Consider the following 15002-nt stretch of genomic DNA (forward strand, 5'->3'; position numbering starts at 1 on the left):
AATTGGAGGAGAATTAGCAAAACTCTTTCAAGCCCTTAAATTCAATATTTTTTAGTAGCCAGATCACATTTCCCATGCATGTAATTAGAGATGAGCGGGTTCGGTTCGTTGAGATCCGAACCCCCCCGAACTTCACCTATTTTACACGGGTCCGAGGCAGCCTCGGATCTTCCCGCCTTGCTCGGTTAACCCGAACGAGGACGAACGTCATCATCCCGCTGTCGGATTCTCGAGAGATTCGTAAATTATATAAAGAGCTGCGCATCGCCGCCATTTTCACTCATGCATTGGAAATTGAACGGAGAGCACGTGGCTACGTTCTCTGCCAGAAAAGCTCCATATCTGTGCTCAGTGTGCTGCAAATATCTGTGCTCAGTGTGCTGCAAATATCTGTGCTCAGTGTGCTGCAAATATCTACGTTCTCTGCCTGGAAACGCTCCATATCTGTGCTCAGTGTGCTGCAAATATCTGTGCTCAGTGTGCTGCATTTTGGTGACCAACAGTATATAGTTGTACAGTACAATAGGCCATTGCTGTTTCTTGCAGCTCTGTGTCACTGCAAGTATCCATTCCATATCTGTGCTGCATTTTTGTGAGCAGTATATGTAGTAGTACAGTGCTGCATTTTGGTGACCAACAGTATATAGTTGTACAGTACAGTAGGCCATTGCTGTATCTTGCAGCTCTGTGTCACTGCAAGTATCCATTCCATATCTGTGCTGCATTTTTGTGAGCAGTATATATAGTAGTACAGTGCAGCCTTTTGGTGACCAACAGTATATAGTTGTACAGTACAGTAGGCCATTGCTATTCATATAATAATATTACTGGCATATAATTCCACACATTAAAAAATGGAGAACAAAAATGTGAAGGGTGAAATAGGGAAAGATCAAGATCCACTTCCACCTCGTGCTGAAGCTGCTGCCACTAGTCATGGCAGAGACGATCCAATGCCATCAACGTCGTCTGCCAAGGCCGATGCCCAATGTCATAGTAGAGAGCATGTAAAATCCGAAAAACAAAAGTTCAGTAAAATGACCCAAAAATCTAAATTAAAAGCATCTGAGGACGTAAACTTGCCAATATGCCATTTACGACACGGAGTGGCAAGGAACGGCTAAGGCCCTCCCCTATGTTCCTCATGACTAGTGGGTCAGCTTCACATGAGGATGGAAGCACTCATCCTCCCGCTAGAAAAATGAAAAGAGTTAAGCTGGCAAAAGCACAGCAAAGAACTGTGCGTTCTTCTAAATCACAAATCCCCAAGGAGAGTCCAATTGTGTCGGTTGCTATGCCTGACCTTCCCAACACTGGATGGGAAGAGGTGGTTCCTTCCACATTTGCACGCCCCCTGCAAGTGCTGGAAGGAGCACCCACAGTCCAGTTCCTGATAGTCAAATTGAAGATGTCACTGTTGAAGTACACCAGGATGAGGATATGGGTGTTGCTGGTGCTGAGGAGGAAATTGACAAGGAGGATTCTGATGGTGAGGTGGTTTGTTTAAGTCAGGCACCCGGGGAGACACCTGTTGTCCGTGGGATGAATATGTCCATTGACATGCCTGGTCAAATTACAAAAAAAAAAATCAGCTCTTCGGTGTGGAATTATTTTAACAGAAATGCGGACAACAGGTGTTAAGCCGTGTGTTGCCTTTGTCAAGCTGTAATAAGTAGGGGTAAGGACGTTAACCACCTAGGAACATCCTCCCTTATATGTCACCTGGAGCGCATTCATCAAAAGTCATTGACAAGTTCAAAAACTTTGGGTGACAGCGGAAGCAGTCCACTGCCAACTAAATCCCTTCTTCCTCTTGTACCCAAGCTACCAGTGCAAACCACACCACCAACTCCCTCAGTGTCAATTTCCTCCTTAGACAGGAACGCCAATAGTCCTGCAGGCCATGTCACTGGCAAGTCTGACGAGTCCTCTCCTGACTGGGATTCCTCCGATGGATCTTTGACTGTCACGCCTACTGCTCCTGGCTCTGCTGTTGTTGCTGCTGGGAGTTGATAGTCATCCCGGAGGGGAAGTCGGAAGACCACTTGTACTACTTCCAGTAAGCAACTGACTGTCCAACAGTCCTTTGCGAGGAAGATGAAATATCACAGCAGTCATCCTGCTGCAAAGCGGATAACTCAGGTCTTGGCAGCTGTGTTGGTGTTAGACGTGCGTCCGGTATCCGGCGTTAGTTCACAGGCACTTAGAGAATTTCTTGAGGTAGTGTGTCCCCGGTACCAAATACCATTTAGGTTCCACTTCTCTAGGCAGGCGATACCGAGAATGTACACAGACATCAGAAAAAGACTCACCAGTGTCCTAAAAAATGTAGTTGTACCCAATGTCCACTTAACCACGGACATGTGGACAAGTGGAGCAGGGCAGACTCAGGACTATATGACTGTGACAGCCCACTGGGTAGATGTATTGCCTCCCGCAGCAAGAACAGCAGCGGCAGCACCAGTAGCAGCATCTCGCAAACGCCAACTCGTTCCTAGGCAGGCTACGCTTTGTATTACTGCTTTCCATAAGAGGCACACAGCTGAAAACCTCTTACGGAAACTGAGGAACATCATCGCAGATTGGCTTACCCCAAGTGGACTCTCCTGGGGACTCTCCAGGGGATATTGTGTGTGCATTACATGTGGGCAAATTCCAGCGCGTCCCATGTTTTGCACATACATTGGATTTGGTGGTGCAGAATTTTTTTTAAAACGACAGGGGCGTGCAAGAGATGCTGTCGGTGGCCCGAAGAATTGCGGGCCACTTTCGGCATTCAGCCGTATGCCGAAGACTGGAGCATCAGCAAACACTCCTGAACCTGCCCCGCCATCATCTGAAGTAAGAGGTGGTAACGAGGTTGAATTCAACCCTCTATATGCTTCAGAGGATGGATTAGCAGCAAAAGGCCATTCAAGCCTATAAATCTGCCTACGATATAGGCAAAGGAGGGGGAATGCACCTGACTCAAGCGCAGTGGAGAATGATTTCAACGTTGTGCAAGGTTCTCCAACCCTTTGAACCTGCCACACGTGAAGTCAGTTCAGACACTGCCAGCCTGAGTCAGGTCATTACCCTCATCAGGCTTTTGCAGAAGCAGCTGGAGAGATTGAAGGAGGAGCTAAAACGGAGCGATTCCACTAGGCATGTGGGACTTGTGGATGGAGCCCTTCATTCGCTTAACCAGGATTCACGGGTGGTCAATCTGTTGAAATCAGAGCACTACATTTTGGCCACCGTGCTCGATCCTAGGTTTAAAGCCTACGTTGTATCTTTCTTTCAGGCAGACACAAGTCTGCAGATGTTCAAAGACCTGCTGGTGAGACACTTGTCAACTCAACTGGAACGTGACCCGTCAACAGCTCCTCCTTCACATTCTCCCGATACTGGGGCTGCGAGGAAAAGGCTAAGAATTCCGAGCCCACCCGCTGGCGGTGATGCAGGGCAGTCTGGAGCGAGTGCTGACATCTGGTCCGGACTGAAGGACCTGCCAACGATTACTGACATGTCGTCTACTGTCACTGCATATGATTCTGTCACCATTGAAAGAATGGTGGAGGATTATATGAGTGACAGCATCCAAGTAGGCACGTCAGACAGTCCGTACGTATACTGGCAGGAAAAAAAGGCAATTTGGAGGCCCTTGCACTAACTGGCTTTATTTTACCTAAGTTGCCCCCCCTCCAGTGTGTACTCCGAAAGAGTGTTTAGTGCAGCCGGTCACCTGGTCAGCGATCGGCGTACGAGGTTACTTCCACAAAATGTGGACAAGATGATGTTCATCAAAATGAATTATAATCTATTCCTCCGTGGAGACATTCACCATCAATTGCCTCGAGAAAGTGCACAGGGACTTGAGATGGTGGATTCCAGTGGGGACGAATTAATACTCTGTGAGGAGGGGGATGTACACAGTGAAAGGGGTGTGGAATCGGAAGGATGATGATGAGGTGGACATCTTGCCTCTGTAGAGCCAGTTTGAGCAAGGAGAGATTGATTGCTTCTTTTTTTGGTGGGGGCCCAAACCAATCAGTCATTTTAGCCACAGTAGTGTGGCAGACCCTGTGGCTGAAATTATGGGTTTGTCAAAGTGTGCATGTACTGTTTATACAACATAAGGGTGAGTGGGAAGTTTCCAAGAACAATTCCATCTTGCACCTCTTTTTTTTTATTTATCTTTGCATCATGTGATGTTTGGGGCCAATTTTTTTAAGTGCCATCCTGTCTGACACTGCAGTGCCACTCCTAGATGGGCCAGGTGTTTGTGCCGCCCTCTTGGGTAGCTTAGCTTAGTCATCCAGCGACCTCGGTGCAAATTTTAGGACTAAAAATAATATTGTGAGGTGTGAGGTGCTCAGAATAGACTGGAAATGAGTGGAAATTATGGTTATTGAGGTTAATAATACTATAGGATCAAAATTGCCCCAAAATTCTATGATTTAAGCTGTTTTTGAGGGTTTTTTGTAAAAAAAACACCCGAATCCAAAACACACCCGAATCCGCCAAAAAAATTTAGGGGAGGTTTTGCCAAAACGTGTCCGAATCCAAAACAAGGCCGTGGAACCGAATCCAAAACCAAAACACAAAACCCGAAAAATTTCCGGTGCACATCTCTACTTGTAATAGGAAATGTAGTCTGCTAATAATACTATATTGAGGTAGCATTATCCGGGCTTCCCACTGGTTCCCTGCATAACCGTCTCTGCCAGCTGGCAGTGAAAGTTGAGCTTGGATCCGGACCTTGTGATCAGGCTGATAAGTGTCCAGGAAAAAAAGTTAGAAAAAAAAAGTAATACTTACCTGCACCCAGAAACCTGTGATCCGGTGAGGTCACCCGGTCATCTGATGGCTGTGCTCCTGCTGTGATCCCTGGGGTGTAAAGTGATGCCGGCATCTTACCAGCATCTCATTTGACAGAATCAGGGGTCAAAGCGGGGCACAGGATTAGAGGAGTGGCTGCCCTCCCGAATCACCGATCACCAGTCCTGGCTGCAGGTAAGTGCAAGAGGAGGGGAGGCGGGGATGGCAGGAGGTATCCAGTAGCGGTAGCGCATGCGTGGTCACAATCTCAGAGTATTTTTCATGAAAAACACCCTGAGAATTGCTGTTAGAGGATTTGCGGGGACAGAACTTTCTCGTAAGCTCTGTCCCTGCATGCGATAATGATACATGCTTGCAATGTATTATATTATTGCAATGTGAATTTGGCCAAATTTATCACAAACCATCCTCATCGGAGATGTGGTTTGTGATAAATATGACCCTAAAGTGCATGTGGATGGGTAATAAATATTTTTAGCGTAAAAGTAAAAGACAACAATGCATGATTTTAAATATTGAGATTCACCAATTTATTAAAAGATGATTGGAAATAAAAATTGTTTACCTTCTTTGTGGTGGAAATAAAATAGCTGTGACATTTCTATGTCTTTGTAAAAGTATCCAAATGATACCTAGACTTTCACAGCACCCCTCCTTCCCTCATTCAGTACATCAGAGTTTGCAGACTGCCAGATCATCTTTTAAAAGTGTTATAAAGAAAGACCACTTATTTCTGAACCTTTTTTCTAAATAACACAATCAATAAGTCATGATACAGGCCTCAATGTTCATGAGCCAGGGGATAAACTCAAGTGTTCCTTGTAATCTATTGGTCCCTGGAACACAGTAGCTACAATTATTTCACAGACACAAACCAGAACTGAGTAATGATGATGTGTATTGCTCTTATAGGAGATGTTCCTACTGGCCTATTACTTATATACAGTAGTTTGCACACACTGGAGTGATATGTCGTAATTCAGCCAACAGCCTCTAATCAATCCAGACTGGTCCTCATATCGGAGTGTACACTTGGACATTTTGGTTACACTTTGTATCTTCTATTTTGACTCAGGGAGTTTGTGCAGGCAGAGGATGTGGTATACTGCATTATGCCGACGTTCAGAATGTAGACAGCATGATGTAGACATTGTCTGTAGATCAACATTCAGGATGTTGAAATGTTCTGTACGTCAACATTTAACATGTCAACATTCACAATGTCAACTTGGACTTAATGTTGACACTGACAGAATGTCGACATTGCCAGATACACTAACTTTAAAATCATGTATCAACATTCTGGCTATTGATATATCAGTGTCTAACATTGTAAGTGTCGACATGTTTAATGTTGACATTTTGAACATGTGAATGCCCTGAATGCCAACATTCAAAGCATTTGACACTATAGTATCGACATTCTGAATGGCAATATACAGACTATATAGCTAGCTAGAGGTAGAGGGAATTTGGCAGACTCTCATCATCATTTAGCACAGCAGCTGGTCCCCTGCGGCGCCATGCCATGCATGCACAGAGGAAACTGTTGACTGCTGATTCATTTTCTGACTACAGTGCAGCAAAGCCTCTTCTGCACAAGCGTGGCAGTGTGGGTATTTGATGACAGAAACCATTGCTGGTAGGTGGTCACATAATTTCGAAATATTGATGGTTCCATCTAGATTTTCCATCAGTGGCAACCATCGATGGTGAGCATACCGATAGCCATTCCTAGTAAGTCGGCAGAGTCTGCACAGAACCTATTGGATGGAGGAGAGCTAATTTACAAGCCATCATTCACTGCTGCCAGTATCAATGTCAGCTGCTGCTGTGTCTGTCAGAGGAACCTCCAAAAGAGCTGTTCATAGTCCTAGTGCTACAAAGCCATGGACATCTTAAGGTGGAAAAGGCAAATTATCTCTCTAGGTATAATACAGCCAGAGCTAGTTTATATGCTGGAATATATAGTTCTACAACAGCTGGAGAGCCGCATGTTGAATACCTCTGTGTCTATTTGATGATGATTATGATACTATTATTACTATACAGCATTAATAAAACGTATACATATTTCACAGCATTGTACAATAAGTAAAGCTTTTGTACAGAAAAGAACATGATGTAGCCTGTGAGCATTGTTATCCTTAAACTGGGTACAAACTAGGCAATATGCCATCTGATCCAGTGCATTGGACCGACATATTGTTCTCATTGGTGCATATCAAGCAATGTGTGTGCCCGAAATGTGTCACACTGCTGTCATTAGCGATGTCTACTGGTCGGACCTGCTGCAGGGCTGACAGAAGAGATCGTTAGAGATGCCATGCTGCAAAATGCAAAATGGCATCCCGCGTCACTCCGTTGCCCCCTGCGTCATCAAGTACGTGATGCAGGGTAACGTTGCCCACCATATCGACTGGTACACGCGTCCTCTAGTGTGTACCCAGAATAAGGACTGCATATGTTACTTAAAACTATGTTTACGCATTGTTCACACTAATGTGTTAGTATTGTATGTCTATATACATAGTTTTCTATCATAAATGATAGTATATTAGTAAATAAAACTTAACTTTGGTGTAGAAATATAAGGTAGATGTATTAACTGCTACAAATACTAATTTGTACTGTGGCTCACAATATCACAACACTGATTGAAGATCACACATTGGTTGTTTTAAATAAATCGTCCTAGTATTCAGCAGGTCTGGCATTCAGTGAGATTAAATGTCTGATGTAAATAAAATGAAGCCATTGATTATGACAGAGTGGCTCTGTAACTGATAACCATTATACAGTCAAATACATTGCGGTACATTGATTTGACAGGCAGCAATTTGAGAGGAGTAAATTGAATCAGGCAAGATCTTCCATTTCAATTTAGAGAGTGATTTTGTTGACTGACTAAATTTGATACCTGTTCAGTTTAGAAGTGCTGTATATACAACACAAGTATGGCAAGCATGCACCCTGGCAGAAGGCCAGACTTCTGTAATGCCACGATCATTGAGGACAAAGCATTGTAGGAGCACTGAAAACAATTGCAAAATCCGATAGGTTTCAGAAATGATAACTCTTGAGGGCCACACGTTATACAGTAATACTACTTGGGTTTATCGGGAGCAAAAGCAACAATTAAGGGCAGATTCAATTACCCACTGTCTTTACAGAGTGTGTAAAGCTCTGGGTTTAATGCCCAGAGCTATTCAATTATTAGTAATTTTCATGGTAAACCTGCAGGTTAATGCGCGTTAACCCATAGTTTCCATGGAAAGTACCAGAATCTATGGGTTACCCTGCACATTAGGTCCCAGAAGGTGATTTTAATGCAAAATTTTCCTTGCAGCTCCTGAGGAGAGGAAAAATCCATGTTAACTGCACCCTCTGGGCTTAACACGTGGGATAGCAACCCTTGATTGAATAGCTCAGGGCTGACAAATATTCGTGGGGCTAATTGAACTGCCCCATAGCTTCCTTTTCTATTCCAGCACTAGTAACACACTCTGGTCATGATGTCGATGTGTACGCAATGCTGATATTGATGCAGCTGAGCTTTTGTTGAAGACTGTGCATGCACTGTTGTCGCAAAGGTACTTTTGCGATGCCGCTTGCAGGATTTATTTTCAGAGTAATTGACAGTCAGAGACCATTTGGTGGAGGTAATGAGGTGTGTCTCTGCCTCTTGCGCAGATGTTGCGAATGTGAATGCAGTTGGTGAGATTTTGCAATGACTCCGGTGGATCTCTATTCATTTCTAGGTGACTACTTCACCTGTGTTGCTTAGTAAGTCCTTAGGCTGAAAAACCACAACAGCAAATGCATTTGCTTACAAATCGGAATCAGACTCTCTGCCCCTGAAAAAAGACCAGACCTTCTGCTGCTAGAGACCATAACTCAACTGACCGAGTTATCTTAGCTGCTTGAAATCAGCTTCCTACTTTGCTATATAGGCCTAATTCAGACCTGGTTTTTGCACTGCTGCGACCAGGTAATCGCCGCCTACAGGGGAGGGGGTAATCGCTTTGCAGGGTTGCGATCGGCTGTGCAGTGAGCTGCACAAACAAAAGTTTCAGCACAGCTCAGGACTTACTCAGCCGCTGTGACGATCCGGGCCGATTCTGATGTCAGGAATCCTCCTCCCAAATCGCTGGGCATGCCTGCGTTTTTCCAGACACTCCCTGAAAACGGTGAGTTGCCACCCACGAACGTCTTCTTCCTGTCAATCTTCTTGCGATTGCTGGTGCGATTGCTTTCTTCGTAAGTTCTGTCGCTGCCCGGTGATCCCCATCGCCAGTGTCTGACGCACCTGCGCATTGCGGTGCATGCGCTTTTCAGACCCGATTGCATGGCTGCGGAAAAAGGCAGCGTGCAAATGCGTCTGAATGACCCCCAATGTACTGTACTATTTACTTATAGTAGAGATGTGCGCTGGCCCAGTTTTGCTAGTTTTGGTTCAAATTTATCTGAGTATTTTGGTTTTGCCAAAACCGCCTCACTTATTTTGGGTCTGGATTTTTTTTTTTATTGATAAAAACAGCGAAAATCATGGAATTTTTGCAATCCAAACCGAATCGAAAATCCAAAATTCAGATTTAAATTCCAAATTCTGAGCCTTGGGAGGAACCAAACCAGGACTTAGTTCAGCTTGGATCTTCTCTTGAGATCTGGACTGGGTTTTGGTTTGGTTCAGATCCACAAAATTCAGGTGAATTTGGATTTCTGGGGAACCAAACTGCACCTCTATAATTTATAAAGAAATTCATCCTGATACAAAACTATTTTTAGTACATTATTTACAGTAGTTCTGAATTTTCAGGTTGTCATACAATTAAAAATTTTATATTTAACTAAATAATATTTTTTCCCCTAAACATCCTAGTGATATTTGGTGGACCCCTTTTATTGAAGTAAACCTTAGTTACCTTCTATACCAGTAAATAAAGACACGGAGACATGATTTTGGCAGAAAAATTGCTAGCTATTTATTTGACCCTAACCATAGCAAAACCTGTAATTGGGAAAATTTTGTTAAGATGCCGAATCAGCCGGCATAATGGTGGCAGAAAAAAGAACGGCTCTATTAAACTATTGGTAAACTTAAATTGGTAAACTGACCGGAACCGTCCAGCACCCTATCCAAACCGGTAATAGGTGTCAACACAACCCCCACAGTGACTTCCCACCGCTCCTGGGTGCCCTGCCGCTGCCTCCCGGATGGGTGGTCGAGCGGCCATTAAGTCGATGGAGGTGAGTGCACCTAAACCATATAACACTGAAACTTACTACCTATAAAAAACCATACAACTACAAACTGCCGGTCTTTTCCGCCTATAAATAGCCAACGAATGAAAACAGCTAATCAATTAACCGCCAATGCACTCCGCGTCAAACAAAACAACCTCTACCCTTAGGACGGGAGGGCGGGAAGAAATTTCAGCAAGCAAAGAGACCTAAAATGGCCACTCCAGCCTATATATACCTTAACCCTCCCCCTTTCCTAAGGCTGTACTACCTCACAGCTAGGTCCACCCCTCACAGGATGTTTAACCCATTCCTCTCCTATGTTAGTCAATTCTCTCTCCTTTTATTTACATTTTATCTAATTTTAAACTTTTACTTTTTATTTTTGTTAAATCTACACTGAATGCTGGATGTGTGACCCACATGCCCAGAAGAACCACTAATGGGCAGTAATAATATCAGTCTATGCTTACCTTTGCTGGCTAGCTTTGCATAGTATTTTATCACTGAATTATGCGTCAATGCATAATATGTTCTACTGACGGTATTTAATAAATAGACCTCTCTGTTTCATAACTACAGTACACTCCATAAGATGTTCCCAATACAGATGCACCAAATGCATCCAGGAAATTGTATTAAATTTGGTCAATTAAAATCAGAAATGAATCTCATTTAATATGTAAATGTGCTTAGTCTGATCGGAGTATTGAAACATGCTCCCACTCCAGTTCTGGATATTCATCATAACCTGCATAAACTCTATTACAGCATGTTCCCAGGCAATGTGATCTGTGACAAAAATGCTCATTATCAACAAAGAATAAAATTGGAAATGACAACCAATAATTCCTGTGTTAATTAGATGTACTGCACTTAAACAATGTTGATCTCAAATCTTAACAGTACGTACGTGCATGTTCTGCATATATGGAGTCATATTCATCACAGGTCGTTATCCCATCAAATGCATTTGTGACGCATTCCCACCAAAGACCGCGGCATTTGGTATTCACCTATATTTAGAATAACAAAGGATAATCAGCTATTTAAGTAAGCTGTATTATCTTCTGTGATACACTTGCCAAAAAACATTACTAATGTAAGACACTGCTTTCAGCTTGTGATACATTTCAGTGCAAAAACACAATGATTTGTAATTATAATGTTTCACAGTTTAAAATATACATTTTCAGATATGGCAGAGGTTTTTTTATTTTAATTATTCCAATTCAGCCCATAATGGAAATGATATGTAACAAAAAGTGATGATCTTTGCACTAATGTGCATTCTCCTGCTAGATTATCGTCATGATTGAGCTACCTGCCTCCATCTAATTTTATAAATTCCTTCATACAGTAGCAGTTGTATTAAATAATGTCTCCCTAGTGTAGCCTGTAACTCCATATAATCAATATTCATATAACTTGCTGCGGCATAGTAGCACATTCAGATTATAGCACCTTGATGAAATTAGCACTGTAAATACAAAAGCTAACTGGCAGGATATGTTGGTGACTGAACACTCTGCAAACTTCTTTTCATCCTCAGGAGATCTGATGTAGTTCCATAATTCTTTGTGTCGCTGCGGGAGCTGGTATGGCTATGGGTCATTTACTTGCATGTACATAGTGAAACACTCGCTGAGGTTATTAGGCAGAGAAGGGGACCCACTCTATCACACATTAATGCCTCAGGCCTGCTCTTGGAGGGCTTGGCATTAATTCAATCTCATATACGTGTGAATAGCTGCTATCATTAACTAAGCACACTGTTAATGAGGCACTTCCAACCTATACCTCCTAAAGGTGCCTTTGTCTAAGGTAGACAAGGTTAATATGCTTCTTATCAAACAGAAATAATATAACCCTCTGCAAATCAGATTGATCTTCACAATCAAAGGTAACCACAATTAGATTTTCTTACGTTTGACCGTAATTAATTGAAAGTTAAAACCATGGTGATACAGTATTTGATAATTCCGGCTGCCTCGCAGGCTCGCTTTCTCAGGCAGACACCAGGTCTTAACTGGATTTTACTGCTCAGTGTTAAAGCTAATTTATTACCTAAGAACAAAAAGGCAATGAAACAAAAACTTTCAACTAGATATGGTGTCTGGATTACTCAGACACCTAGAATTTTTGTAAATGTCCTAAGCATCTGACCAATTCATGTTTAAAAAGCCACCTAATATGTATACAGGAGAATATTTTGAGAATATTTAAGCAGGACTTCGTTGTCGGTCTTATTTCCTTATAAGTTACATGCAAGGCAAAGTCAATTATGAATATTGTACTACAGCAACAAGAGCACACTGGGGAAATGCAGACTTGCACTACAAATCATAGATGTTCAATAATAAAGCCATGTATTCTAACCTGAAAGTGTCATATAATGCGCGCAGGTTGACACCAGCAGCATATGTGCCTGGTGAGTGACAGGCATACTGTGCGTCACAGATATGCCCCACTTATGCAGATGTGTTTTTGCATTTGCAAAGAGCCAATCACAGGTGGTCAATTAGTGCTGTCGACTATCATTATCATCATTACATATTTTTGCAAATAGAGTGCAAACTAAGATCTCTGTATTTCTATTATCATGTAGTATTGAAATCTCATTGCTGAAACTTTGCAGTGTGCTGGGGAAATATTCTTCCATTTTTTTCTCATCATTATTGCATCCCCATCTGTTAATTTCACTTGCTTTAACTACTGCAAATAATACAATTTTCTCAAGAATTATGTTTCTTTGTCCTGGTCTTCATGAGTTTGCCAAGGTGGGAACATGCCCGTACTGTTCTTAGTTTACGTTACCATGCCCCCACCCCTGTCCCAGCTCTCCAGACGCAAGCTGGTGTACATAACAGAGTCACATAAATCTGTACTGGCACATACTGTATGCATCCCTCAACTTTTCTGAGCATACACAGAATGATTTCACCTAAGATACTCCGCAGTAGTATTAGGCTCTGCAACGGATCCGCTGTATATTTCCATGACTTTTGTGTGCAAATATTTATTAATTTAAATTATTGTACAGTAGCTCACCCCAGAATTTTGGTGGCTATGCACTTGCTGTCAGTTGTCACTGAATGAGATGCTTACATGCTAACTATCAACATAAGGAACATTATGACCGACACCTATTTTTGAATTTAGGTTTTAGGCCTTGTTCAGAGAAACATTTTGTCAGAATTTGCTCTAGCTGTGTTCCAAGCTATCCCTTCTGAACACTATTCAGGTGATGGGATCGTTGATACTGATGCATATATGTTTTTGCTGTTGAGAAAAACTGGAAGAAACTGTTGGTTAACCCCATACATGATTATCTACCAGTACAAGCCAGCCAGAAGTTTTTATCATTGCTTGAACGTGATGCAGTTAAAAAGCTGGCTATCAGGTTCCTGGCGTTAAGGAGACTGATGCCGGAATCTCGACAGATGGTGAAATACTGACATAAGAAATACTGACTGCCGCCCAGTATACCCACTCAATTGGGTGGTCCACACCACCAAGTGGGTGGGAATAGAACCTGCAGTATGGCGAGCTAAGCGAGCACTGGGCCCAAAGCGTGATGAGCGCAGTGAACCCACGAGGGGACTCTCTCGCTGCTGTGATTCCAGCAGATAGGATGCCGCTGTCGGTATACTGCCTAAATAGTATGTAATATATCTCTTCCATATGAGTCCTTGAACCTTCAACAGCATGCATCAGTCCATGAAAAATGTTTTCATTTTTCCTTTTATATATTTGCTAATACTTTCCATAAGTAATGTTGGTATTTAAATGGATAAGTTCATTCTCTGAAATTAATTTTTATTAGAATTTGTCAATTATGCTTTGACAAATAATTGAACCATTATTGTGGTTTTTGAATTTGGAAATGCCAAATGATAAGAGGTATGAAAGGTAGATTTTAATTATGTGCTGCATTTTAGAAAGAAGTCCTCGCTCATTCAGTTTCTTAGCAGCAATAGAAAAACCTTGAAGTTTTTAAATAGGTTAAAAAACAAACAAACATATAGCTGTTTTTCTATTTGATCTTCTATTGTCCTGTAATACGGAGATGGTTTTTCCTATGAAAACATAGTTTAACATGATTTAACTCCTCTGCTTGTTTAGAAGCATTATTATACATATTGAATAAAGAAACTGAAATAAAATATTAAAATAACTTAGAATAATTGAGTTCTAGGTTTCTTTACATAGAAGATTGTCAGACTTTTATATATATATATATATATATATATATATATATATTGCATTAACAATGTAAAAGTATTCAAAGAACAAATAAGGCAACCTTAGAGGGGAATATTATTTTCACTCTTACCTCTAGAGAGTCATCTGCATTTTCCATCCAGCAATCAGTCCAAGTTGCCACAATTAGGAAGCCAGCAGACAAGAACGCTAGGAAAAAGCCCAAATATTGGGACAGTGTCCTCATTATGCCAAGATTGGCACTTGAGGAGACCACATCGAGAGACTTCATACATCCAGTAAGAAGGTTAGAGTCACCTCTTTACAGATCAAGTTCCATGCCTATGTCAGTAAGTAGGCGTTTACTGATAGCTGTGACCCAGGGCAGGAAAATAGTGTTCTGTGAGGCTCAGCCCGGTATTTTAAGTATAGGTTCCTGTATACCACCCAGTCGCAACAGTCATGAAACACTGAATTTAAGAGGAAAATCCATGTACATCTCACTTTGGTACAAATATAGTTAGGTAAAGGGGAGTAGGATGGGGGATAAAGCATTTCCAGTACAGAAATCAGTTAATTATTAGCTGCTACACTGACTCACAAGTGCACAGGTTCATTTAGGGTTTCTTATATGATAATTTGAATACATTTGTTGCATATGAGCCTGGAACAATTCTTTATAATTCAGACAGGTCTGAGAGTTACATCAAACCTCTGAAATAGCAACATTATAC

At 42.0% G+C, this 15002-nt stretch overlaps 1 protein-coding gene across 1 annotated transcript in view; it reads right to left on the reverse strand.

Moving 5' to 3' along the window:
• The window catches only part of CLDN16 (claudin 16), a 96397-nt gene extending 81858 nt beyond the window's left edge, over positions 1-14539 (reverse strand). The window contains exons 1-2 of the mRNA XM_063919637.1: positions 14402-14539; positions 10979-11081 (exon numbers count right to left, since the gene is read on the reverse strand). Of these exons, the coding sequence (XP_063775707.1) occupies positions 10979-11081; positions 14402-14515 (217 nt within the window). The 5' untranslated portion in view covers positions 14516-14539. The remainder of the gene's footprint in view (positions 1-10978; positions 11082-14401) is intronic.
• Between the last annotated feature and the right edge of the window lie 463 nt (positions 14540-15002).

The sequence above is a fragment of the Pseudophryne corroboree genome, chromosome 4 (assembly GCF_028390025.1).
Source record: "Pseudophryne corroboree isolate aPseCor3 chromosome 4, aPseCor3.hap2, whole genome shotgun sequence".
NCBI lineage: Eukaryota > Metazoa > Chordata > Amphibia > Anura > Myobatrachidae > Pseudophryne > Pseudophryne corroboree.